At 46.3% G+C, this 24,205-nt stretch overlaps 1 protein-coding gene across 10 annotated transcripts in view; it reads right to left on the bottom strand.

Annotated features, from left to right (window-relative positions):
- Positions 1–24,205, bottom strand: part of ARHGAP26 (Rho GTPase activating protein 26) — a 543,304-nt gene that overhangs the window by 57,736 nt on the left and 461,363 nt on the right. For 2 of the 10 annotated variants that reach the window (XM_060143875.1, XM_060143881.1), the window contains exons 21-23: positions 21,808–22,083; positions 15,888–15,979; positions 699–6,745 (exon numbers count right to left, since the gene is read on the bottom strand). In XM_060143875.1, the coding sequence (XP_059999858.1) occupies positions 6,657–6,745; positions 15,888–15,979; positions 21,808–22,083 (457 nt within the window). In that variant the 3' untranslated portion in view covers positions 699–6,656. Of the gene's footprint in view, positions 1–698; positions 6,746–15,816; positions 15,980–20,126; positions 20,186–21,807; positions 22,084–24,205 lie in introns of those variants that run through there. The other 8 variants (XR_009539612.1, XM_060143876.1, XM_060143877.1 and 5 more) reach the window with 7 other exon arrangements.

The raw sequence follows: 24,205 nt of genomic DNA, 5'->3' as shown, positions 1-24,205 counted from the left end.
GGCACCAGGGGATACTCACTCGCCTTCTGCTTGCCCAGGGCAAGCTTCTGGAGCCAGAAGCCTTGCCCTCCATCCCCAGAGTCCAGGCTCCCCTGCCCTCTCCTTCTGGCTCCTCTGTTCTCACAGCAGAAGCTGGGAGTGAATTGTAAACCTGGGTCCCAGGCTGCAACTCAGGATGTACCTGGAGGGGATATGATGAATGAGACAACTCAATAACATGAGCTGGCCTGGGACAGCATGTTACAAGTGACTGATTTACAACCCTGGGGGACACGCCCAGCTGTGTGGTGGGACTGTCTGTATTTTGGCTCTTTATTCCATCCTGTGTTAATGAAGTTCCAGAAAATGGTTGATTTGACGATCAAATTTAGGGAGAATAAAAAAAAAAAAAATTTAGGGAGAATAAAATATGTATTGTAGGAGATAAAGTCAGAAACATTCATTGGAATGTGACTCTTTGGGGCTTAACTGTTTAACATGCATGACAGCTTCCCCTCAAGTTCACGAGCAGTTGACCTCTCCCTAAAGGAAATCAGAGCTCCCCAGAGCACATCAGAAATCAGCACTGTGGTTGTCACCGGTGACCTCAGGAGCCCAGACTTGTGATCTTTGATCATGGTCTTTGCTTATTTGAAAAAAATATTAAAATATGCATCCTGTCAAAACTTTATCAGAAACTCAAGAAGCAAACATACCACCAAATGGAAAAGTCATTTAATTCAAAAATCATACTTCCACTAGTTTCACAGGGATTGTCACATAAACCAACCGAAAGTAAGAAAGCCAAGTTTCAGAGGCCACCCAACAGAAACTGTATTTTCTTTACAGATATGCTTAGTGACACAAAAGCACATTTTTTTTTCTTTTCAAGCCTGAACATGGCAACACTGTTTTATGAATAACAGGGAAAAAGTTCTATTCTAGTCACAAGTTACTTTTTAATTACGAAATAGGATTCTACACACACCAGTCGATATTCAATACTGAATCGAAGTTTAAAACAGTGCATTTATGTTTCTCAAAAAAAACCTTAAAGTGCCATTTTTAAGTAGTTTATTGATATTACATCACACAGCACTTTATAATACACTCAAAGGCAGCCTACGTTGTGAATTAAACATGCAAATATTTTCTTCTCCAAAATATGGACAAAATGTCTTTTAGAGTGCTTGTGAACACTAGCCTACTATGAACCCCTAATTGTTTATGAGTTTGATCTTTTTTTCAACATGACTCTTAATAAGTTAATAAGGAATAGAGCTATAGATAGTAATCATCTGATAAATACGAACAGAGTTTTCAAATGGCACTTAAGTTACATCTTTGCTCATTCTGATAATCAATAGCTTCTCTTGGTTCTCTGATTCTCCAACTTCAAATCTTAAAGGCTGTCAAGGCTCAGCAACCGCCAGCTTAGGCGGGTTTTTCTAGAAGACAGTCTGTATCTTTACATAGGTAAATGTGAGCTGTACACATACATACACAAACACACACTAATACGTATACACTTAAGAATCATCAGATGAACCTCTTTTCACAGGTTCAAGGTTGACCCTGGCATCTGGATACCCAAGGAAGCTGCGTGTAGGGTCTGTTTGGACAATTTGGTAGAAATGGTAGATGTAGAAATGACTGATGTCAAATGTCTTGGCCTCTCCAGGTAATTCTGACACTTTATCACTACTCTTGGTTCTCGCTGACTACACTAAATGGAATTTTGATGTAATAGTAATTCCTATACTTACACGGGTCCAGGACTGTGCTAAGCCTTTGCTCTCTAAGGCATTCTGCCCTGAAAAAGGTTTTCATCTTGTAGTGTCCTGTAAAACTTCTGTAAAAAAATTAGCTGTGAACTTTTTATGTGATAGATTTTTCCCCCTATTAAGAACTATATTTATCCCTCTTTTAAAAAATCCAAAGTTCTTCAGGATGGTTTGCCTTTCTCTTTCTGCTCTTAGCATTACTTTATACCCAATCCTTTTTCTCCTAAGAATACAAGTGCTTCCATTAGGAGATCACATTTTAGCCAGGGCTGGCTCTGAATGACGTCTGAATTCTCTATATGGCCTCTCCCTGTGCTTTGGGAAGCTCTTTAGTTAGACAAGTACTGTAGGTGGTGAAAGGAAACAAGCTAATTATGACTTGGTGGAGTCTGGTCTCAGGCATGCTGTAGGTTTGTGCAAGGTCCATTATTCTATGGCTGTTGTCATTTGGAGGTTACATTTAAAGAAAAGTGGTTCAGCACCCAGTACACCAGCCTGGCTGCCAAACACATCTGAGCATGATAAGATACATTTTTTAAACGCCGACACAGGGTGTGTGAGAGGACACCCAGTTGACTTGAAAGAGATGTGGGGCAGGGCTGTCTAGGTAAATGATTACTGTCAAGTTTGCCAGTCATGACAGATTAACTCCCTAGACAGTATAGCCAGGACATTCCTTTTAAAGTCAGGTAGCTAAGTGGCTGTTTAGTTTCTTCAGGGCTGGCTACCTACTTGGGTAACACGGTTGCTCATAAAACATTCGATGCTAGGGCGAACTGTGAGTGCCATGATGGCCACTGCTGTACCTGGGAGTCCTGGGTCTATAAAAATGGATGGTCCAGACTTGCTTCTTCTGGAAACAGAAGCCAGAGGATGAAAGGTGCCAGTAGACAGTCATGAGTAGCTGATCATGTTATGTTCAGTCGATTATTTCTGTCTCCCCACTCCACAATCACGGATGTTTTTTAGAGTCTATACAGTCAAGACAGAGCTTTTGGTGTGACAGGGGTTGCTGTTTTCAAGAGACACAAACTCTGATGGTAGAAGGACTTCCCTGTGAGCTACAGGTATGACACACATAACTGCAGAGTCCTGGCAAACAGTGAAATCACCTTGTCACTAGCATGACTCTGTGTTGCTAATGCCGGTTGGCCAATACCTGATTGTTCATTTATTCTCCCTCTCTTTGCCTTTCTATCCAAAAAGCACTCAGCAAGAGGACATGAACTGGAATTATGCTGAAGAAACAAACAAACAAACCCCAGTTTGGTGTGACAGAAGAAAACACACATTGGCTGTAGAAATACTAAAACACTAAGCTAAAAACTGGCTCCAGTCCTAGGATAGAAAGGCCAGCAGTGCTATACAGTGCTATCCATCCCTCTATGTTCAGATTTGAAAACAGAAGAGAATATCATCAGTCTTGAGCAAGTCAGGACTTTACTTGCCTGGGCGGTGGGGGAAGAACGTGAAACTAGTTGTCTTCTCAAGGCATGGCGTTCTGTAACTACAGAACTCTGCTGAGTACCTGGAGGAGGTGGGAGAGGCTGATCTTGATGCCCCCAAAAGACTCAGGCTATGTCTGCCTACCTGATCCCAGGGCCTTCCAAAAGCAACACGAGGCTCCTGGGAAAGCTCAGGGATTTTGCTCAATAGTATTCCACTCTGATACCCTAATGTGCCCTAAGATTCCCTATTCCAGAAGACAGAGTTAGAGGTGGGGAGCAAAGACAGTGGAGGGTAAAACCTATTTTCAGCCTTCAAGTTCCTTCTTATTTGTCGGCTTATATCCTGAACAGTGTCTCCAGTTCTGTAGATGATGGGAGGGAGGGGAGCCTGGCCAGGGCAAGGAAGCAGAGCAGCCATCTGTCAGGGCCCTGCACGGCCCAGAGAAGCTGGGAAGGGGTCTACCTAAAATTCCCATCGGCAGTAGCTCCATTTCCCTCGCCTTTGGATCAGAGGCGAATGAAGAGGGAGGCACATGCCTCCAAGTGGTCAAGCTGGGGCCAAGTGTCGGCAGGTAAGCTTCAGGAACTTCCAAATCCAGGGCCTGGGACTTGCGACCGTCCCCACGTTAGCTCTAGTCAAGGTTCCAATGGGGCAGGTGGTGATTTCAAATGTCCAATGTGTTAAAAGCATTATGTTGCACTCTATTTGGAAAGCACAGTGGTATAGAGTGTGCTTGTCCCTCTAGCCCCTTTGAACAGGTCCCCAAGCTGTTCAAAGTCCGCAGGGAGTAGGTATAGCCTGCTCATATAGCCTGCTCATATGTGCCCTTTCTTCTTGGGTTTTCAATGATAGCTTTCCTGAGTCCCATCTCGGTCTTCTCCAGTCTTAATTCTTGTTCCCTGATTCGGTGGTGGTGCCTCGCTCACTGCTGGGTGAGCTCCTGGGTAATAGCTGTGTCATCCTTGAGCTGATGGAATGAATCACAATGACAAACTCCTATTAACTTTGAAGTCATCTAGAAAGCTATAACAGCTCAATCTCCACCCCTCTTTGGAGGTTTTTCTTTGTCTTATTTTGGAGCTATAGGGAATCTGAGATGAATAAACATGTTTAGGGGAAGGGGAAGAAGCAGCATGTCAAGAACGAAAGATCCTAAGAGGCCAGGTTTTCTTGGAACTTAGACACACACATTTGCAAACTAGCTTGGACTCCTTTATAAAGCCTTAGAAGATGTGCGGAAGAGTAAGATACAAGGAGCATGCAATTATCCCGTCTTCTGTCCTGGTACCTTGGGGTATCAAGAAATACACCTGAGAAGAAAAATGAAACAAACAAAAAAATCTAACCCCTGGCCTCACCTGTTTAAATCCTGAGCTTCATCTTACTACTGGGTAGGAGTTCTCGGAAAAGTTCATTGCCTGAAGATGCTCCTTCCATCTCCAAATCCAAAGCCCAAGAAATGCTCAAAAAAACCACATCTGGATAAAGAAGACTGAACACCATTAACGTGTCACGCCCACCAACAAGAGCCAGCAGAGTGTGTGGAAATATCTTCTCCTTCCTCAAGGCCAGAGAAGGGATGATCTTGACTCTCTTCGACCTTGTGTCCCCTCTCTCCCTCGTATACACACCTGTTCAGCAATCAAAGCTTAAATGTGTGAAGCAACTAGCTTATAGAATATCAAATATAAAACTTTGCCATATAGTATTTCAAATCACTCTATTTACACGTTTATCTTTTCAAAAAAAAAAAAAAGTAAAAGATACAGTAATTCAACACAATTCAAGTTTTTCTTTTCCTCTTTAAAGTTCCCTCAAGAGGAATTCCAGAAGCAGGACACACTCTGGAACAACGCCACCATCCCGAGGGGCTCCTGTCCTGGAGAGCTTGACAGTCCCTCACTTCGGAGTTTGTCTGCCCAGAATCACTCTTGCAAGGACATTCAAGTGTGGAAATACCGGAACTCTCTTCTTTGGAAAGCCAAGTGAATTTGAAATGTCCAGGCCAAACTTCCCCACCCAAGGCAGTCTTCCACATGCCCCAGCCCCTTCTGGACCAGGAAATTCTCTTTCTCAGAAGGTACCCATCCCACCTTCCATGCCCCAACCTTCTGGTGTCCTCCTGAATCACAATGGCTTATGCTATTAGTCTCATGCCTCAAAAGCCTGAGAAACAATTCCCTTTTTCTGAGTGGCAGTGAACATGTATGTCCTTTTAAACTAGAGGCCATGGGGTTAGTCCAGGAATCATGCCTGAAAGCTGCCAGGGCACCAGTGCTGAGCAGCCCGGGGCACTGCCAGGGGGCTCGTCAGTGAAGGGCTACAGGCAGGCAAGGACAGGGGAAGGGACAGGTGAACGGGAGGGAGTGAGTCAGAGGGAGGGTATTCCCCTTTGGGAGGCAGCACGTTGCCCTCTAAGAAAGCAGACACTAGTTGCATGGAAGAACAGAAATATTAAGCCTGTATGTAATTTAATCTCAAGAGGTTACTAGAGTTTGTTCCAAATATATCCTAGTGCTGCTGAAATTCATCAGAAAGGGAGCAGTTCCCAGCTGCTATTCTATCTGCCCCCAAGTAGACCTTGATCTTCGGCTTCAGGTTGTTGGAAAACCATTCAAAAAACGGCCAAAAAGCAGGGAGAAAAAAATACGTCACGCAAAGAGTGTGTTATTTTTTGGTTTGGTTTTAGAGTAGGTTGGGTTGCCGTGGTTACGAGGCAATGGCAGCCTTCGGTGGCAGAGAAGTTCCTAGCTTGGGATATCATGTTCCTAGCTTGGGAAGGGGGCCATGGGGGTGGTGTGTGCTCCCCTGCATGAGAGGACTGGACAGAATTCTGCCGGTGCTGGGACAGTGGCTGCTTGAGAGATGGTGAGAGACTGGATCTTATGTAAACAGCGCCATAACCCTTCTCCATCCTGCATGCAAACAAACAGACCCAGCCGCCTATATCACGGCAGGTCTCAAGTATTTAGAGGTGGGGTAGAGAGAGTGTCTACTGTAAACAATAGCTGTGGATCCAGACTGGATCTCAGGCCACTGCCCAGCCCTGTCAGAGCCAGCTATACTGCAACCTTCTGGGGACTGCTTACATCTCACTTCCTTCCTTTATCAGAAGGTTGGGGTTTGGGTGACTACTGAAACAAAATGAGCACCCCACGTAGGGTGCTAAATGAGAGAAATGGCTTTGTAAGCCTTTCTTGTTATCAAAATCAAACGGCCTCCTCCGCTGATTTACTTCTGTTTCTTGCAGTATCACCGCACGTCAGCTGAGATTATCATGGGGATGGGTGACACCAGAGTTCACAGAAACATTCGTGTTGACAGGTAGCAGCAGAGTCAGTCACCCTGCACTTCTCAGCGGCGAAGAGCAATGGCCCACAACAATGGAATCAGCCGTTGTCATGGACACCATGAAAAGCTCAGCAGTTCTGCCAGGGCCCATGGTTAGAGGAACTCCACGTAGTTCTCGGGGATGAGGCCCGTCTTTCCATTCAGAGTCCCCTCCAACCAGCCAGGCTCCTGAGATGGATGCACTGTACAGGAAGCGGGGAGAAAGTGACAAGAAATGACGTTACAGATAGGGTAGGAGGTGGATGCATACTGTGTATGTGTGAAGGAAGTTTAGAGATTGGTGCAGTCACTCGTTAAGTTACATAATTCTCAGATTTGTTTAAACCAGAGTTTCTCAACCCACTGGGGGACCTGGTGAAGGTCATTCTGAACTTTCTCCATAATTAAAAGGGGAAGAGACACAGGCATTCAAAATTCTGCATACAATTTTAGGCGTTTCATGGACTTTCTGAAGTTCCTGGTTTAAACTATAAAGAAGTAACAGACTTCTGCATTTTAGGTTAGAGGTCACAGTTACGATATTCTACCTATATATTTACCTAAGTATCCATCCATCCATCCCTGTACTCATTTACTTACCCAGTGTTGACTATGTACCAGATAAAGTACCTATGGAGGACTGCTAAGAACTAGTCCCTAAAGATATGTAGCTCCTAATCATGCATTGTACTTCCCTCCAAATCCATACCCTCTGCTTCTAATTTCCTTGCAAATTCCCTCTGCAATTTTTTTTTTTTTTTTTTGTACTTTATAGTCTTCAAATAGCCCTCTGGTGGTTCCAACCATACCCTTCTTTAGTTTTCTTTCCTGGTCTCTGGAGTTTTCCTCCTTCCTATACACAAGTCTGAAAGCTGTCTTCTCCCTCTCTCTATTGCAATTTAAAAAACTTCTACCCTTTTGATTTTTCCATATCCAAAGAATATATACCCAATGTTCTGTGATGTCACAAGCCATCTCCATGGAAACTACTGTGATACTCTAAAAATTATATACAATCCAGCTGAGACTGCAAAGCAGCCAACAGCAGGAAGGAAGAGAGAAGGAATCCTGGACTTGGAGAGGAGGGTTGTTCATGGTTTTTGAACTGGGAATATACAAATCACTCTTGGGCGAGGCAGGACATTTGTTCTTACTGTTTTAGGAAAACTACAATCCTCCGAGATTGTTTGGAGAGAATGAATTTTCCTCTATTCCCTTCCTAGGCCAATTAAGTGACTTCCTGAGCTTGTTTTAGAAAAGCATTTCCGCCCACAACACTACTATAAAACTCTAGTTTCAGTTTGTAGGGAAATAAGAAAGAGCAGAGACCAAAGGAAGTAAATGGAGAAGCAACAGAAGGACACACACTGAGGCTCATAGAAGATCATGGTCAACCTTGGCTAGATCTTGAAGGCTTCTTTAGGAAAAGACAAGGTCAATCATCTATGAGGTGGCCTCCAACATGTTTCCCTGATTTCATATCTCTAGGCCTCAGGAATAAACCCAAGTCGCGAGGGTACTTCGGATTCATGACACCACACAAGGAGGAGTCTGGGGGACAAGTGCCGTGGAAGAAAGAACACAACACAACTGAAAGGCAACCTGGTCTCTCCGATGACCAAGATCTCCCAGCCTACCGCTAAAATGCTAGCACCCAAACACCCCTGCCTTCTGCCCATCCATCCAGTTCACACTGCCAAGATCACTTCAGTTTCTTCAACCTATCAAGTGATAATAAAACTCTCTTCCCCTCAGTGGGTTCTTGTGAGGGTTCAGGAACCAATATGAAGAAAGCACAGGAAATACTCAGTACAGATGAGTCAGTAGGAGACCCTGTGTCATTTGATCAGCCATTCAGAATGGTCAGCAGGATCCTCCTGGTAAAAACCAAGTAAGGACCTGGTCTCCACAACCACCTAAACTTGGGGAAATCTCAGATGTTCAGAACCAAAACCAAACAAATCAAACTCACTCCCCAAAACAAAAGACCTAGAAAGAAGAAACCAACCAAACACACAAAACGAAAAACAACAAAAAAAGACAAACCCTCCGCCCCCATCTGACAGCAAAGCTCCTAGTTGAGTTGTTGTTCTACCGGATGCACCGAGTCCATCTCTCTCAGACTTTCTCCCTTCCTGGCCAGCTGTTCAAACACAGCTCAGGTGCAGAGGTGGTAATGTCTGTAAACATTAGAAATGGAATTTGCAGAATAAGGGGAGAATCAGAGGGGACAAAGGAGGCCCTCTAAACTAGAGAACGAGCTATGTCATGGGGGACGACAAGGGACAGTGCAGCCTTCGGGTCAGATTGCTGACTCGGAGGAGTCAGCAAGTCAGGCTTTAGTAAGGGATGGTACCAGACCAGGTGCAACAGAACCACCTGGATGCTTATTAAAACTGCAGATTCCTAGGCCCCAGCACACACCAGTTACAGCAGAATCTCTAGGAGTGGGGCTCAGGGATCTGCATTTTAACTCATTCACATAAAGTTAAGTTATAACTCTTCTGTGCCAAAATGCCTCTGTAATGAGGGTGATAATAAGAATTAACTAATGGAGGACAGAGGCAGCCCCAGATGCCTCTGGCTTTCTGCTGTCTTTTGTTGCCCTTCCCCACACTTGAAGGCTTAGCTGAAGCCCTACCTCCTCCATAAATATCCTCATGGAACCCCATCTACCTGCTCCCTCCCCTCCCCTGGCTCCTGGAACGCTCATAGTACATTCCACATATGATTCATAGGTCCTTTTTTTTTTTTTTAAAGAAGATGTTGTGGGTAGGAGTTTATTAATTAATTTATTTATTTTTGCTGTGTTGCGTCTTCGTCTCTGTGGGAGGGCTTTCTCTAGTTGCAGCAAGCGGGGGCCACTCTTCATCGTGGTGCGCGGGCCTCTCACTATGGCGGCCTCTCTTGTTGCGGAGCACAGGTTCCAGAGGCGCAGGCTCAGTAGTTGTGGCTCACGGGCCTAGTTGCTCCACGCCATGTGGGATCCTCCCAGACCAGGGCTCGAACCCGTGTCCCCTGCACTAGCAGGCAGATTCTCAACCACTGCGCCACCAGGGAAGACCCATAGGTCCTTTTAATGCTGTTCAAATGTGTTAAGCTTTGTTTCCCTAACTAGTTTTTTTTTTTTTTTTTTTTTGCAGTACGCGGGCCTCTCACTGTTGTGGCCTCTCCCGTTGCGGAGCACAGGCTCTGGACGCCCAGGCTCAGCAGCCATGGCTCACGGGCCCAGCCGCTCCGCGGCATGTGGGATCCTCCCGGACCGGGGCACAAACCCGTGTCCCCTGCATCGGCAGGCGGACTCTCAACCGCTGTGCCACCAGGGAAGCCCCCTAACTAGTTTTTTAGTGCATTTAATTTTGTATTCTATCACTCAACATTCTTCACTGACTCCCCTCTGGTGAATTATGATGACAGAAGCAAACACGCTACAAATGATGACCGGGAAACAGCCGTGGACTCAGAGAGTTAAATATTTATTGACTCACTCGGACCTAAGGATCCTAGCTTGTATTATTATCATCCCTATTTTACAGATGAGAAAATTAAGGCTCAGAGAGGTAAATTAATTTATTCAGGCTCCCAACGGTAGACCCAGAATTTGAATCCAGCTTGCTTGGTCCCAGAGACCAAGCCCTTTTCCACTACATTATGCCTCTATCCAACCAGAGAATGGGATCCTTGAGGGTAAGAATGATGATGCTCATGGGGAGCACATACTGAGCAGTGGGCCCTTTGCTAAGTGCTTCCTCTGCATCCCCTCTTTCCATCTTCAGAAGGACTATGGAGTTGGTTCTATTATCCTCATCTTACTGATGAGAAACTGAGGCTCAGAGAAGTGAAGCATCTTGCCCCAAATTACACAGCTGGTAGACGATGGAGGTGGACCTGAACTCAGGACAGCTGACCCTAGGGTCTGTGGTCTTAAGCACTACCACTTTGGCCTAGCCTAAGGCTCTGGACATCGAGGATGCTCATCGTAAGTACTTGTTGGGTTGAATCGCACCAATGTCCAACCTTCTGAATTGCACCAGTGTCCCACGTGCTATATAAACACACAAGGTGTTGCAGTGAGCTGCCTGGGCAGCTCTCCAGCCCAGCAGGCATATAATAAATATAAGCTGCTGCTGACACGGGCGTGCTTCCTGCCAACTGATCTCTCTCAGCTCAATCCATATACACTCCATACACCCCTGCACAGGCAACTCATGCTCTCCCCGCTCCTTCGCTCACGGTGCACAAGGAACAAGTGTGTGACTAAGGTCTCTAACGGCGGGCTGCCCCACAGGGAAGTAGCACTGGCTGGAACAGGTGCAGACCCCCGTGTAGTTGAACGCATGGGCTCGTTTAACAAACGTTCATTCAGCACCTACCACGAGCCACACACTGTGCTAGGTCCCTGCACATAGGATAGAACAAGCAGAGGAGATTGTGCTCTTGGGGAGGGACCATCTACAGTAAGTAAGCACGTAATTGTAGGTGATGAGGGGAAGGAAAGAGACTGGGATAGGGAAGTGGGTGGGTGGCCAAGAGTTCGAAAAGCTAAAACCCAAGTCATCCACAGAAGCCAGCCAGGCAGTGGGTAGTGCAAGTGTAAAGGCCCCAAGATGGGGAGAAGCTTGTTGTGATTTCAGAACAGTGGTGTGTAAGTTTTTCTTAAAAAGCCGGCTCGTCAATGTGTAACTACTCAACTCTGCCACTGTCTTGCTATAGATAATATGTAAACACAAAGGCGTGAGTGGCTGTGTTCCAGTGAAGCTCTGTTTACAAAAGCAGGCAGCGGGCTGGATTTCACTGGCCGGTCATAGTTTGCCAGCCTTATTCGAGAACATAAAGAAGGCCTGGGAGGCTGCTCTGTATCAAGGGAGGGTGAGAGGGGGCCACACGGCAGGGGCGGGACCTGCAGGTCCTTGTCAATAATTCTAAGAACAACAGGAGGCAAGATAACATGATGTGACTTCCATTTCTCAAAGATCAATCTGGCTGCTGCGTAGAGCCTGGGTTATGGGGTAAGAGTGGACGCAGCAAGACCAGTGAAGCAGCTGGTGGAAATGCCCGGGGGAGACATGGAGAGGCTGGGGAGGCTGAAAGACTCCGCCGAGGAACTCTCTGGGAACCCCGCTGCCTGAGATATCCTTTATCAGCAAAGGAAACCCAGGGCAGCCCTGCTGTGCACTCACACTGCACCTGGTACCCCAGCAATGAAGGATCCAGCCCATGTCAGTTCTTGATAAAAGTATCCCAAGAACCCAATTTTAGTGAATGCCATGTGAATATTCCCGGTATCACTAATCATGTTGCTTCTAGATGACTAATGTTCCTGAGAACGTGAGTTATTTTTCTTTCCAGTTACTGTATGAGGTGCTCTTGGTGAAATGGCCAGTTTCCTAGTATATTGGCAAGGGCTGACACTGGAGTTATTTCTGAGTATTGCACAGCCATTGCCCACTGCACAAAGTCCAAGAGCTGACGGAGCAGCCTCTCCAGATTCGCAGCGGGCCCCTGGAATCCAGAGGCTTGGAGATTAATCATTACGAACAACAGACTTTCCCCTCAAGGTGCCCCTCCCTCTTCCTCCTCCTCCTTTCTGCTTCTTGATCCTGAAAAAAGACAAGACACACACACACACACACACACACACACACACTCATTCACTCTAACTCTGTCATTAGGAAACTTTCTTCTGATTGGTCTGATGATTTAATCTGACAGCTACAGAGCATCCAACTTATATCGTCCTTACCTGGAATCTTCAGCAACAAATTACCGAGAGAGAACAAGGAAAAAGATCTCTCTAACACGTGAATAGTGCTTTCCCCCTTTAATGCCCGATTACTCCTAAAGAGGTGAAGGGATGGGGAAAGTACGGTCGAGGTAGTATTTTCTAAAACTTGGACATCATAAAATATTACCATCCAACCAGTCTAAAATCTGGATGGACATTTTGTCAGAACCTTCTTCGACTGCAGTTCAGTCAACACTGTGAGGTGTTATCTTTGGGGCTTGATTTGGCCTTTTGCTCTTCAGGGAATTGGAAAAGGTCACTGGCATTGCTAGTTAAAAAGAAACTAGTGTCAATGAACGCTGCCCCTGGAGACCATGGGAAGGCGGGGTAAGGCCTCTGACTCTCTCCTGCTCTCATCTGTCCTTGTAGGGTTTATGACAATTACTGAGTGGAGGGGCGGGAGTAGTAACAGAACCTGCTGGGAAGGAAAGGACTTGGCAGTTAAAAATCAAGTGTCTTTTAATTTCTTTTTTTGGTTAGCTAGTTAAACCACTTCAAAAAGGAGACTTAAAAACTGAAGAAGGTGGGAATGCCAAATGGTGCAACCCCTCTAGAAATCAGTCGGGCGGTTCCTCCAACAGTTAAACCTAGAGTTACCATATGACCCAGCAAGCCCATGCCTTGGTGTATCACCAAGAGAACGGAAAGCCTACGTCCCCACAAAAACTTGTATGCATGTGTCTATAGCAGCATTACTTACAACAGCCAAAAAGTGGAAACAATCAATATGTCCATCAATCGATGAATGGATAGACAAAACGTGGTATATCCATCCAATGGAATATTACTCATCAATAAAAAGGAATGAGGTTCTGAGGCTTACTACAGCACGTATGACATTGGATACAGTGCAAAGCAAAATAAGTCAGTTACAAAGACCATGTACTGTATAATTCCACTCACATGAAACATCCAGAGCAGGCAAATTTACAGTGACAGAAAGTAGACTAGTGGTTGCCTAGGTGGCATGGAGTAGGGTTGGGGTAAATGGGGCATGACTGCTAAAGGGAACAGGGTTTCTTTGGGGGTGAGGAAGATATTGTGGAATTAGATAGTGATGATGGTTGCACAACTTGAAATGTACTAAAACCCACCGAACTGTACATTTTAAGTGGGTAACTTGTATGGTATGTGGTTACCTCAATAAAGCTCTTTAAAAAACGGAAGAAGGCTGTGCTCAGGAAGAGGAGTCCCAAACAAGCCACACACACACACACACACACACACACACACACACACACACACACACACACACACACACACACACACACACACACACACACAGACCTTCTGAGAGCTTAAACCAACTCTTCCCCCGGGATCGGGGGTCCTTTGTGTTGTCAGAGTGAAGAGCTGATAGGAACACGGCAGTCCCTTGCCCATGGGAGTAGTGGACTGTGGTTTAGAGGACAGACCTTTAAGCTCTGGACTCGCCTGTAGATGTAGGCATCTCTCAAATATTGCTCACTGGTAGGCAGAAGACCCTCCCCCGTCGACAGCATAGGACACAGAGCCTGTGCACGCACCCACTCTGATTCGTCTGCCGTGCGAACTGTGTCATGTTATGGCTGGGCAGTGACTCTCCCACATGGGCCTGTTCAGGGGACACTCTCCAAGGACATGGTCTTGGACAGCCTTCAGGGGACCCACTCCTACAGGTGTGCCAGGACCTAAAAGCTCTAGCTGCTGACAGGAGAGGCAGTTGGGCTGGCTGTTCATACGCTTTGATTTTTAAAGGACCCAAATGAAAGTCAGTGGAACAAAGGTTTAAGGACAGTGCTTTAGAGGCTCTGAGAACCCTAAGCGAGGATGCAGGCCCAGAAGGCCACACGCAGTTGTAGGCTCATCCCCAGCCCTGCTGGCTCAGAAAGTCGAGGTCTGCCGAGCGGGACCTGGGAATCCCCCAGGTGCTCTGTGACCTCTTTCCCGTTCTGTCTACCCATATGCCTGATTACTATCTCTGCCATGCTGAATGCAGGGGCTGGCCACACAGGTGGGCAGTCCCTTTGCATATGGATGCAGTCAAGGCTGTTCCCCAGGAGCCCATCTCTGCTCTGGCTGGGACCTCAAGGCCCTTACAAATAACCAGGACCCAGGGTGTCGAGGTGCAGTACCTACTGCCCAGCTGGGCTGTAGCAGCTAAAAAGGAAAAACTGTCACTGTGAACGATCAGAGCATCAGGGTCTTTTTCTGACATGGACGTAACGAAATGATGGTCATCATCGTAACAATAACAACACACCGAAAGCTTAATATGTGTTGAGTACTATTTTAAACGTGTGATGCACACTACCTCAATTTTCTCTCAAAACTGTCTGGTATCTTTCTATGACAGAGGAGAGGACTGAGGCACAGAGAGGTTAAGTCACTGCTTGAGGTCACACAGAATCAAGTGGTCAAGCCAGGGCCTGTGCTACGGTGGCCTGAATCTAGAGTTCAGGCTCTCCGGTGCTACATGGGAGCCTTGGCTGCCCTGCATTTCTGGGTCTCAGGCGGGTGGTAGGAGGCACGGTCCCGACCTGGGTGGGACCGCACAGCCGTGATGGGAAAGGAACACTGGGTAGTGTGCACTCACCCCTGCCAGGGAACCCTGCCCCACCCCACCTGAGGTCAAGAAGGGGGGCCCAGAAAATGTCCAGTTCCTGAAACCAGACAGCTGGTTTTTGCTTCCTCCTTTGAGCAAAACAAACAGACCCTTTCACCCAGGAATCCAGAAGGATTAACCCCAAAGGAGAACTACATCTGGAGGAAATCTCAACTGTAACAGAAACTTGGGCCTTTCCCCAGAATCCTGATATTTCTTGTAGGCAGATAATAAGTTATGACAAATTATAACAACAATTCCATCAAATTGCATTTTGAAAAATATTCTTGTTTTTTTTTTTTTTTTTTTAGGGAGGAAAACAAACAAATGAAACAAGGAAATGGTGCATCAAGTAAGTCCCAGGCTCACGGGGCAAGTGCTCCGAATCCATTTTCCCATCAGGATGCCTGTGCACCAGCTGGTGCCTGGCAGGGCTGGTTCCACTGTGGGGTCATCTACCCGCTCCCGGCAGCTGGGGGAGGACGAGCAGGAATGCAGCGCAGCTCATCTGCCCGGAGCTCGCCCAATGCCCCACCGTCTCAGAAACAGGCCTCTCCTGCCGTGCACAGTGAATCCCACCGAACCCAAGGCTGGGCATAGACCCTGCGGCTTTAGCCTCCTCCCTGAGCTTCTGACCACTGGCAGGATCCCCGTTCTCCACTCCTTCGTCTCCTCCCTCCGTCCAGCCCCCAGATGCTCAAAGCCTGTGCAGGTACCATCCCATTTCATGCCCACGACACCTCGATGACACTGGCTCTGTCACAGTGAGGAGGTGATTCCACGCGTCCTCTTTTTTTTTTCTTTTCACTCGTCCTCTTTTGATAGTGGCCCCTAAAGCTCTGCCGCTGCTCTGTTATTTTGGGAAAAGACACCCCACCCCACCCCATGCTCCTTTTCAGTCTTACCTGTTCTGTTGAGATTTTCCTTAGGTAGAAAGGAACTTTGACAACTCCAGTGATTTATTGGAGAAACTCACCATTATCGAAGACCGTCCCTGCCGTGAATGAGAGCTCTGAGTCGTGTTCCGCTTTGCAGGCATATAAGGCTTTTGCCTTCCGGAACGGTGTGCTGGGGGAAAGCAGTTTATTTAGCATTTCTTAAAAACCCTCTGAAAGATATTCAATCTCTCTTCCTCCCCCTTCCCTGCAAGCCACCGAGCCTTCTCTCACGGGAAGAGCCTGACAAGGCGGTCAGATGGCAAAACACGAGGTGGAAAAGTTGCAAAGGTCACCAGAGCAGAAACGAGAAATATGCAGAGGACAGCCATAAGCCTGGAAAAACCACACTTCTCGTGGGCTCACCTTGTGCCAAGTTTAAACCTGACTTGTAAGAGCTGAACGGTGGGAGGGCAGGCTGGACCCCATTTCTGGAGCAGGACTAGCTGGGGGGGGGGCAGTGGAGGCAGGAAAGAACCCCTAACTCTGGAGAACACTCACAGCAGACCCTGCTGAAAGCGGCCAGTGCTCAGTGAGTCAAAAGGAGAAATTCTAGCAAAGCCAGGTTTCAGCTCCAGGCCCCGGGCTGACGTTGGCTCTCCCACATGTTACTTATTTCTCATTGGGCTGGTGGAGCAGGTTTCTAGAGCTGCAACTCCCGGAACCCCAGGGTAGGGCAGGGAGCAGACAAGGTGTGGGTGTGAGCGGTTACACACGTGTGCGTATGCGCATACGTGTGCACTCATGTGGGGAGGAAGAAGGGAGAGGGGGCATGATGCAATTTTTTTGTGCCTTTCTCATCCCAGGAGTGCTGACAGCCACACTCACTGCGAATCAGAATCACTTTAAAAAATGCAGATGTCTGGGTCCTACCCTGACTTGCAGATATCAGTATTTTTATAAAGCTCTCCAAGTGACTCTCATGAGCAACCAGGGCTGAGAACCATCCTTCCAGAGCAGGGGCTGGCAAACTCCTTCTGTAAAGGGCCAGACAGTAAATATTTTAGGCTTCATGGGCCGTATGGTCTCTGTTGCATTTACTCAACTCTGCATTGTAGCACGAAAGCAGCCACAGGCAACACGTAAATGAATGAGTGTGGCTGCGTTCCACCAAAACTTTACTTACAAAACACAGGGGGCAGGCCGGATTTGACCTAACGGCTGCAGATTGCTAACCCACATTCTAGAGTGCAAGTCGCAAGTACTGGTAAATCAATTTTTGCTTTGATATCCAACCAGTCCCAAATGAGCTATGGACTTCTCAAGGGTCACAAGAAAAATGACATTTAGCAGTCAAAAGTTGGCTCTTTATTTGCTGAAAGCAATCTCTCTCTCCCTCAAAGCCAGCATATTTAGGGGCTCTAGGGCGGAGTAACAAGAGCAAGAGCAAGTAGGTCCTCTGGGTTAGACAATTATTCAAGGGATATATATTATTTGCTTTCTCTTTATTTGGCTAATGGAGAGCCTCAACGACCCAGGGATGCTAAACCTTCATGGTGCATTTATTTCTAGTGGCTGAATGAGTTTTAGCTGAGCCATGGTTGGTCTCAGGTAAATCCAGAAAGGGTCAGAAGAGGCAGGGCACTTCGGATCCTTATGGAACTGATGCTCTTGGAGTCACCAAGTCCAGCTTTCCTCTGGGAAAGAGAAGCCATGGATGTTTGGAAACCTATACCAGGGCCAGAAACCTAAAACTTCTAGTCTTGGTTCCATGAAAATTGAAGGAAAGATGACTTAAAGGGTCTGTTGTACAGATAAATGGTTATCCAGAATTTGTTGCCAGGGTACAGTTTACTGGTGTTCTTGCTGGTCTTCTAGTAGCCAGGAAATGATAACTGGGTGGGAGAAAACCGGGAAAGTGGGAGAACACGAAGTGGGTTCGCTGGTAGTGAAGGGAAAAAGAGCCTTTAGGACGTAACAGCTCCAACTAGAAACCAGCTCCTCCTGTGTACTTATCATTAATGTCACAATCAAGTTCAGGACAAGGGGCACATTCTGTGATCTAACTAAACCAAGTCTGTGTGTTGGCCAGCAAGGGCCAAACAGCCAATGCGCCGCTAAAATTTTGTTTTTGTTTTTGTTTTTGTTTTTGGAGGGAGTAGGGAACAGAGAGGAGGAGTCATCTGGCTGTGAAACGTGTTAAAACAGCCAAAACTCCGTACGGACAGGCAAGTGGAGCCTGTGATGTCATGGAAGGTGGAAGGAGAATCCAGTAGCCATGAGCCAGGGTCATTGTCCCTTGAGGATGGGGAGAGAGCACAGGGACCAGGGACGGGGAGATAAAAGGTGAGGTGAAAATCATCTGAGGCAAGCCTCCTCCGGCTGGATTTTCACAGAGGTTACTTATTAACCTCCTCAAATAAAGGGAGTGGGACAAAACAGGGACAAGCCAGGGAAACCAACTGGGGTATCTGGCAGGAAGTAAGCAGAGGGAATGGCTCAAGTGCCCAAGATTATCATTCAAGAGGAGTAATTTTCCACTAATATCCGGTTTTAGGAATTTAATAATGATAACATTCAATAAAACAGTACATTAAAAATGAAAACAAAGGTCAGGAAAGAGCTTTTTTTTTTTTCTTGCTTTTCTCTCAAATTGAGAGGTGACAGACAGTCTACAAGAAGGTCTTTTCCTCCGAGACTTCCTCCTGCCCCCTTGGGATGTGCACAGGAATGGGAGGGATGATAGAGGGGTGCTTAAAAAGGAGCTATTCCTGTTCCCCAGGACTAGGGTTGCCAAATAAGATACAAGGCGTCTAGTTAAATTTGAACTTCAGATCAATGAGGAATACTATTTTAGTATGAGTATGTCCCAAATATTGCATGGGATATACTTATACTTAAAAAAAAATCATTTGTTGTTTACAATTCAAATGTAACTGGGTATTCTGTATTTTCATTTCATTTGCGAAATCTGGCAGCCCAACTCAGGGGAAAGTCTTCTCTTTGTAAAAGTTTGTCAGCCCGAGTCCTCCGTCCCATGCCATACTCTCTCCTACCAAAAGCCCTGAGTGGTGCGTGTTAGGTAGGGTTTCTACCAAAACAGGTCCTGCTGGCACAGAGCTTTTGTTTGTAGGCTTTGGCTCTGATTAAAGAAATAAAAAAAAATCCCCCCTAAGCATCTTTGGTCCTTGGGCTCCCTAGCTCCCTGTTCTCTGCAAAGCATCTCCACACTGCACACAAGAGAGCCTGCGGCGCCCGTGACTCTTCTGTGACAGCGCCCTTCAGACCTCAGCAGGGCCTTCAAGGGCATGAACAAGCTTGGAACCTTCTGCTTGTTCATTGTTAATTTTCGCCTGTGAGCATGGCACAGGGCCAGGAAAAGCACTCAGAGGAGTTTCCCTCAATTGCCCTTGCAAAGCCTGCAGAATGACAACCCACTCTGCACTGCACAGGGAGTTGGGCTCAGCTAGACTGGCAGCGTGCGACAGCTTGATCATTTAGGCATAATTTCCAGGAGCCCCTGTGGGAATCCAAGTTATGAGTTCGGGGCTGGGAGCTTTTCTAGGGGAACAAGTGAAAGGAAAGGAAACTGCTCCTCCAGAGTCCCCTTTCTCTGCTGTGCTGTGAAAGGCATCTCCATTCCTGAGCGTGAACTAACAAGCACTAACAATGCTTTGGAGAGGGGAGACCAAGCCACTTCCAGAGGAGATGTTATACAGAAGTTCATGGGCCCATTAATCAGGTCTAACTAAGTTTTTATTTTTAAAAGCTCTGCCCAGGGAAGGAAATCTGAAGCTACAGGATCTGGAAGTGGATTTGGGGGAACGGTTCGTTGGACCTGCATAATAGGTGTATGCCCCCACCTCTTGGCTGCATACTGCAACAGCAATCAGGGGATTTTTGCCCTCTCTGTGGGCTAGCTCCCCAGCTGTGTCCCCATCTGTGCTCAGCTTGGCACACATGGTCAGCTCAGTGATAGCCAACTGCAAGCCCTACTCTGCCTTGCCCATTTCAAAAAGGCAGCTTCCTGCAGGGCTGGGGAACAGCATCAACCAAATGGTGCCATTATAAGGACGGCCAGAGTGAACAGTACTGTGTAACCATGAACCCAAACACATGGGGTGAGCAGATTCTATGGCCACTGTCCACTGCCAATCTGGAAATATCAATACTCTGGGAAAGGTGCAGCTCAAGAAGTAAAACCTGGAAATATCCTGGAAGATGGGAGTGGGGAGGTGGAGATACTGGAGAGGCAATAGGGCCCCAAAGCTTAGAGATATAAAAAAAGTGAATACCATCCAAGCAGAGTGCACTTCAGTTTTTTTAGCTGAATGATTCTACTGTCCTGAGTCCCCCAACCCATTCTGTCCAAGGACCAATATTCTGAAGATTTTATTTCCTTTTGAACGAATTGAAGGGGCCACATTTTGGCTCTGGTTCAGGTCTCATGGGGCAACCAATGATCTAACCAGAACAGCCCGAACCATATCTGGTGTCCTAGAAAGTTAACATCTCCCAAAGTGCCTAGAATATACCTAAGAAATAATTAGGAAATAACTTGACTGTCAGAAAAAGTATAATCTGAATTTTTACCTTATTCCCAGGGTGAGGATAAAACAATATAGTGAAAAGCTATCTTTTCCATCTTCAAGGGAAAAGCTAGACAGAAAACCTAGAGGAGCAGGCCAGGCTCTGGGGCCGGGAAACATGGAAACTTAAATTTGGGGCCACCCATGTGTTTGGAGGAAAGAATGCTGGTTGAGGGCAAGAAGTCCTGAATTCTGGATTGGATCTCATGAGTCATGTGACCATGCACAAGTCACTTCTCTGTGCCTTAGTTTTGTTTCTCTGTAATAGGGTTCAGGCCATTTCTTCTCATTCTCACACAAAGATAGAATGAAATGATAGATATGGAAGTGCCTGGAGGAGAATTAAGTGTGTATATATATATATATATATAAAATATATATATATATTTTATATATACATATATACACACACACACACATATCTACATACACACACATATCTACATACACACACATATCTACATATGTGTGTGTGTGTGTATATATTTATGTATGTATAAATAGCATGGGGTTTCTTTTTTTAAAAGTGAGACTCAGCTTTATAAATTATTTAAGCCCCTACGCTGGGCCCACCCCTTAGGAAAAAAACAGCTATGAGAAAAGATGGATGAAAAATTACTGCCAAGGCCCAAAATACTTATGATGCTTCAACTGGGCTCTGCGTTTTGGTTGTCTGAAAGCAGAGATTAAGTTCGAGAGACACACATGCTCAGGACCTACATAGCAGAGGGATTCTTTTTCCTGGATTTAAACAGCTTCTTTTCTCCAAAAAACTCAAATGTAAAGAATTAAGTGTCATCAAAGCAGGGAAAAACTATAGCTTGGCCCCTGGGGGGAGGAACTAGGTCAACCCTCAGAATGAGGTGTCACCTGTTCCCGTGAGAGCTAAGGGTTCACAACACGTGGAGACAGATGTAGGCTGCGAGCACCAAGCATTCCTGGGACTACATGGGAGGTGAGGAGGCAGCCACGAACAACTTAAAGAGAAACTGCTTCATATCCCAAGCCTTTACTCTGTGTTATATTCATCTCTCTCCCAACTGGTCTGGGTCTCATCAACTAGGTGTCAGTACACAAGGCTGAAAGCCCAACCCCACAGATAAATGTTGCCTGATGCTATCTGATAAAAATGAGGGAAGAAAAGGCCGGTATGTGTCTCAGCACTGCTCCCTTTGGTATTATCTTATGCTAAAGCACAGAGAGCCCCATGGTTCAGAGAGTGATCCAAACAGGAGCCCATTCAAGAGGCACTCTCTCCCCAAACTCTAGGCATCACGGATAAATTCAGTAACCAGAGGAAGGGCTCAGAAGGGTGTGGAAAATGCCATGCTGGTTCATGCAAATAGTCCCTCCCAGCTTTGGTCTCTGAGGCTGGAATCCCTGCTCAGCTTTGGATAAGCAGGAACGGATTGGTCATCATCTGTGACTTTACCTGGAGTCTTCACGAACCGCTTCTTCTGGCCTGTCAAAAAGCAAGTGCAGGTTTGGATGGCAGGGAACAAAGTTGACGAGGAGGCTGAACACTGCATGAAGAGAGGACCAAGCCAATGAGAGAACAACAGCAGCAACAGAAAAGCAAACAAACCCTGCAACAGACCTGATGGGGGATGAGTCGCTGGACGTGGATGAGGTGGGCATAGGGCTGGATGGCGCCGAAAACATGGGCCAAGATGGCGAGAGGGGTGAAGTTGGGCTTGGATTCGGGGGGCTGCAAGACATAACCACCAGAAAACTCGTCAGCACACAGGGAAACCACACGGGAGCACAGGAGGTTCAGGGGAGGCCAAATGACAGGGAGCTGGAGACCGGAGGAGCACTGAAACTGTCCTCAGTGCCAAGTCACATCTCTCCAGACCAAACTCCGTGTCTTCCAAGTAATGCCCGCTCTGGAACTCCTCGGAGTGTTAACATGTCTCTTCTCCCTGCAGAACAACTGCTTCCTAGGTGGCAGGAGCTTCCTCAATTGGGTCCATTGTGCCTTTGGCCATGGGTGAAAAAGGCCCTGAACCCATGTCCATGGGTTCCCACACCCACATCCTATCACCGACCCATCTGGGGCAGGGCTAGCTCATAACCAGCCTTCAGCTTCCACCGTGTGAGTGTTTTTAAAGTCGTGCCTCAGCAAAAATGACCATTCTTCTGGGCCACACAGGCCATTCCGCCAGAAAACAATTTCCTGTTTACATTTTTAACGAAACGGGCCGTGTGCCATTGGAGACCCGGAGAAGGATTGCATTAGAAAAGTGATAGCGGATGGAGGACAGGGCTGGACACACACCTCTCAGGAGAGGGCATACAGCTATGCGCAGGGCATAGTTGTCCCTCTGAGGTTTGCTCTCCAGGCTTATTCTTTCTTTTTTCATGGATTTTGGGCATTTTGACGCTCAAAGAAAAAGTCTCAGATGGAAGGCAATGAAAAAATGAGGAACTGAAAGCTTAAATCTGTCATTTTGTTTTATTTTTTGATGGGTGGCTGATCAAAAGTTTGGAGAGGACAGGTTGAAATTACTCACTAAAATATGGTTTGTGGATTTTAACTAGTCACGCTAGCCCTTTGACTTATTTCCACAAATTACACAAATAAACATCTTAGTAACTCTGTAAAATTGCCTTAAGCCACAGATAGTGCAAACAAACATCAATGACTGAGAAAACAGCCCGGAAACCACCCAGCCACAACACCACCTGCAGCCCTGAGCCCCAGCCGGTGGCTGGATTATGTGGCCCAAGCACTGTACAGAGGTGAAAATGACAGCAATCCAATTCCAGGGGAACAGACTTTCTAAACATATTGGGATTTAGCAAGAACACATAAATATCCTGCTGAATGAGACATCTTCAATTCAGATGAGAGACTCAATAATGGCCTTAATTATCTACAGCTATAACATAAATTCCTATGGAAATATACAGTAAAAACCCATTGTGTGAGTTCATCAGATAACCTCGGACTCACTGAAAGAAACATTTATTAAATGTCACTATATGCATTATGTTTCTAGAATGCAAATTTCATGAGCAGGGATTTTTGTTTACTTTGTTTACTGCTGTATCTCCAACGCCTAAAATAGTGCCCAGTAGGATTTCAATAAATATTGAGTAAATTAATGAATCTCGTTTAACCCAGCCATCTAGCCAAGAGGCACTATTATAATTCCCATTTCACAGATGTGGGAACTTGGGCCAATTTGAGGCTTGCTAGAAGATATCCAGGCTGTAAGCGTCAGGGCCGAGGTTCAGACCCCAGTGCCCTGGCTCCAAGCCCAGGGCTGTTGCCACCACAGTGTACCACCTCTGGGGTAGCAGGACTTGCTCTGATCCTCTAGGCTGTACCGAGCTTCTTTACAGACCCCGCCAGAGCACTAGAAACCTTAACCACTGATTTATGAGTTTCCTTTAGATGCCTACCACATTTGCAGGGGAAAACGGGAATGCAGCAACAGACAGGCCCAGCAAGACTCAACACATTGTAAATTCCAACAAAATCCCCAATTCTGCCTCCAGTCTTGTGTGTGGTAGATTCCTATAGCAGATGGAATTCATATAACAGAAGAGACAGAATTCAAAGAGTATGGCTTTTTTCTCTTCGCCTCAATTATTCCAGCAATAACTACTTATTGAACACATTGTGTGATCAAGACAGTAAGTGGTATACAGCTCAGCATTTACCAAGGTCCCCAACTTGATGAGCTTACAGTGTATTTGACAAGATGGGACAGATTAAAACACAACTGTAATATAAGACAGTAAGTAAGCTTCATCAGCTAAGGGATCAGTTACCCTATGATTAGTTTAATGCCTGCTCCCACACTTGATTCTGTCTTGGGTCC

The sequence above is a fragment of the Lagenorhynchus albirostris genome, chromosome 3 (assembly GCF_949774975.1).
Source record: "Lagenorhynchus albirostris chromosome 3, mLagAlb1.1, whole genome shotgun sequence".
NCBI classification, from domain to species: domain Eukaryota; kingdom Metazoa; phylum Chordata; class Mammalia; order Artiodactyla; family Delphinidae; genus Lagenorhynchus; species Lagenorhynchus albirostris.
The sequence above is the reverse complement of the archived record's forward strand: the minus strand, read 5'-3'. Positions and strand labels throughout refer to the sequence as shown.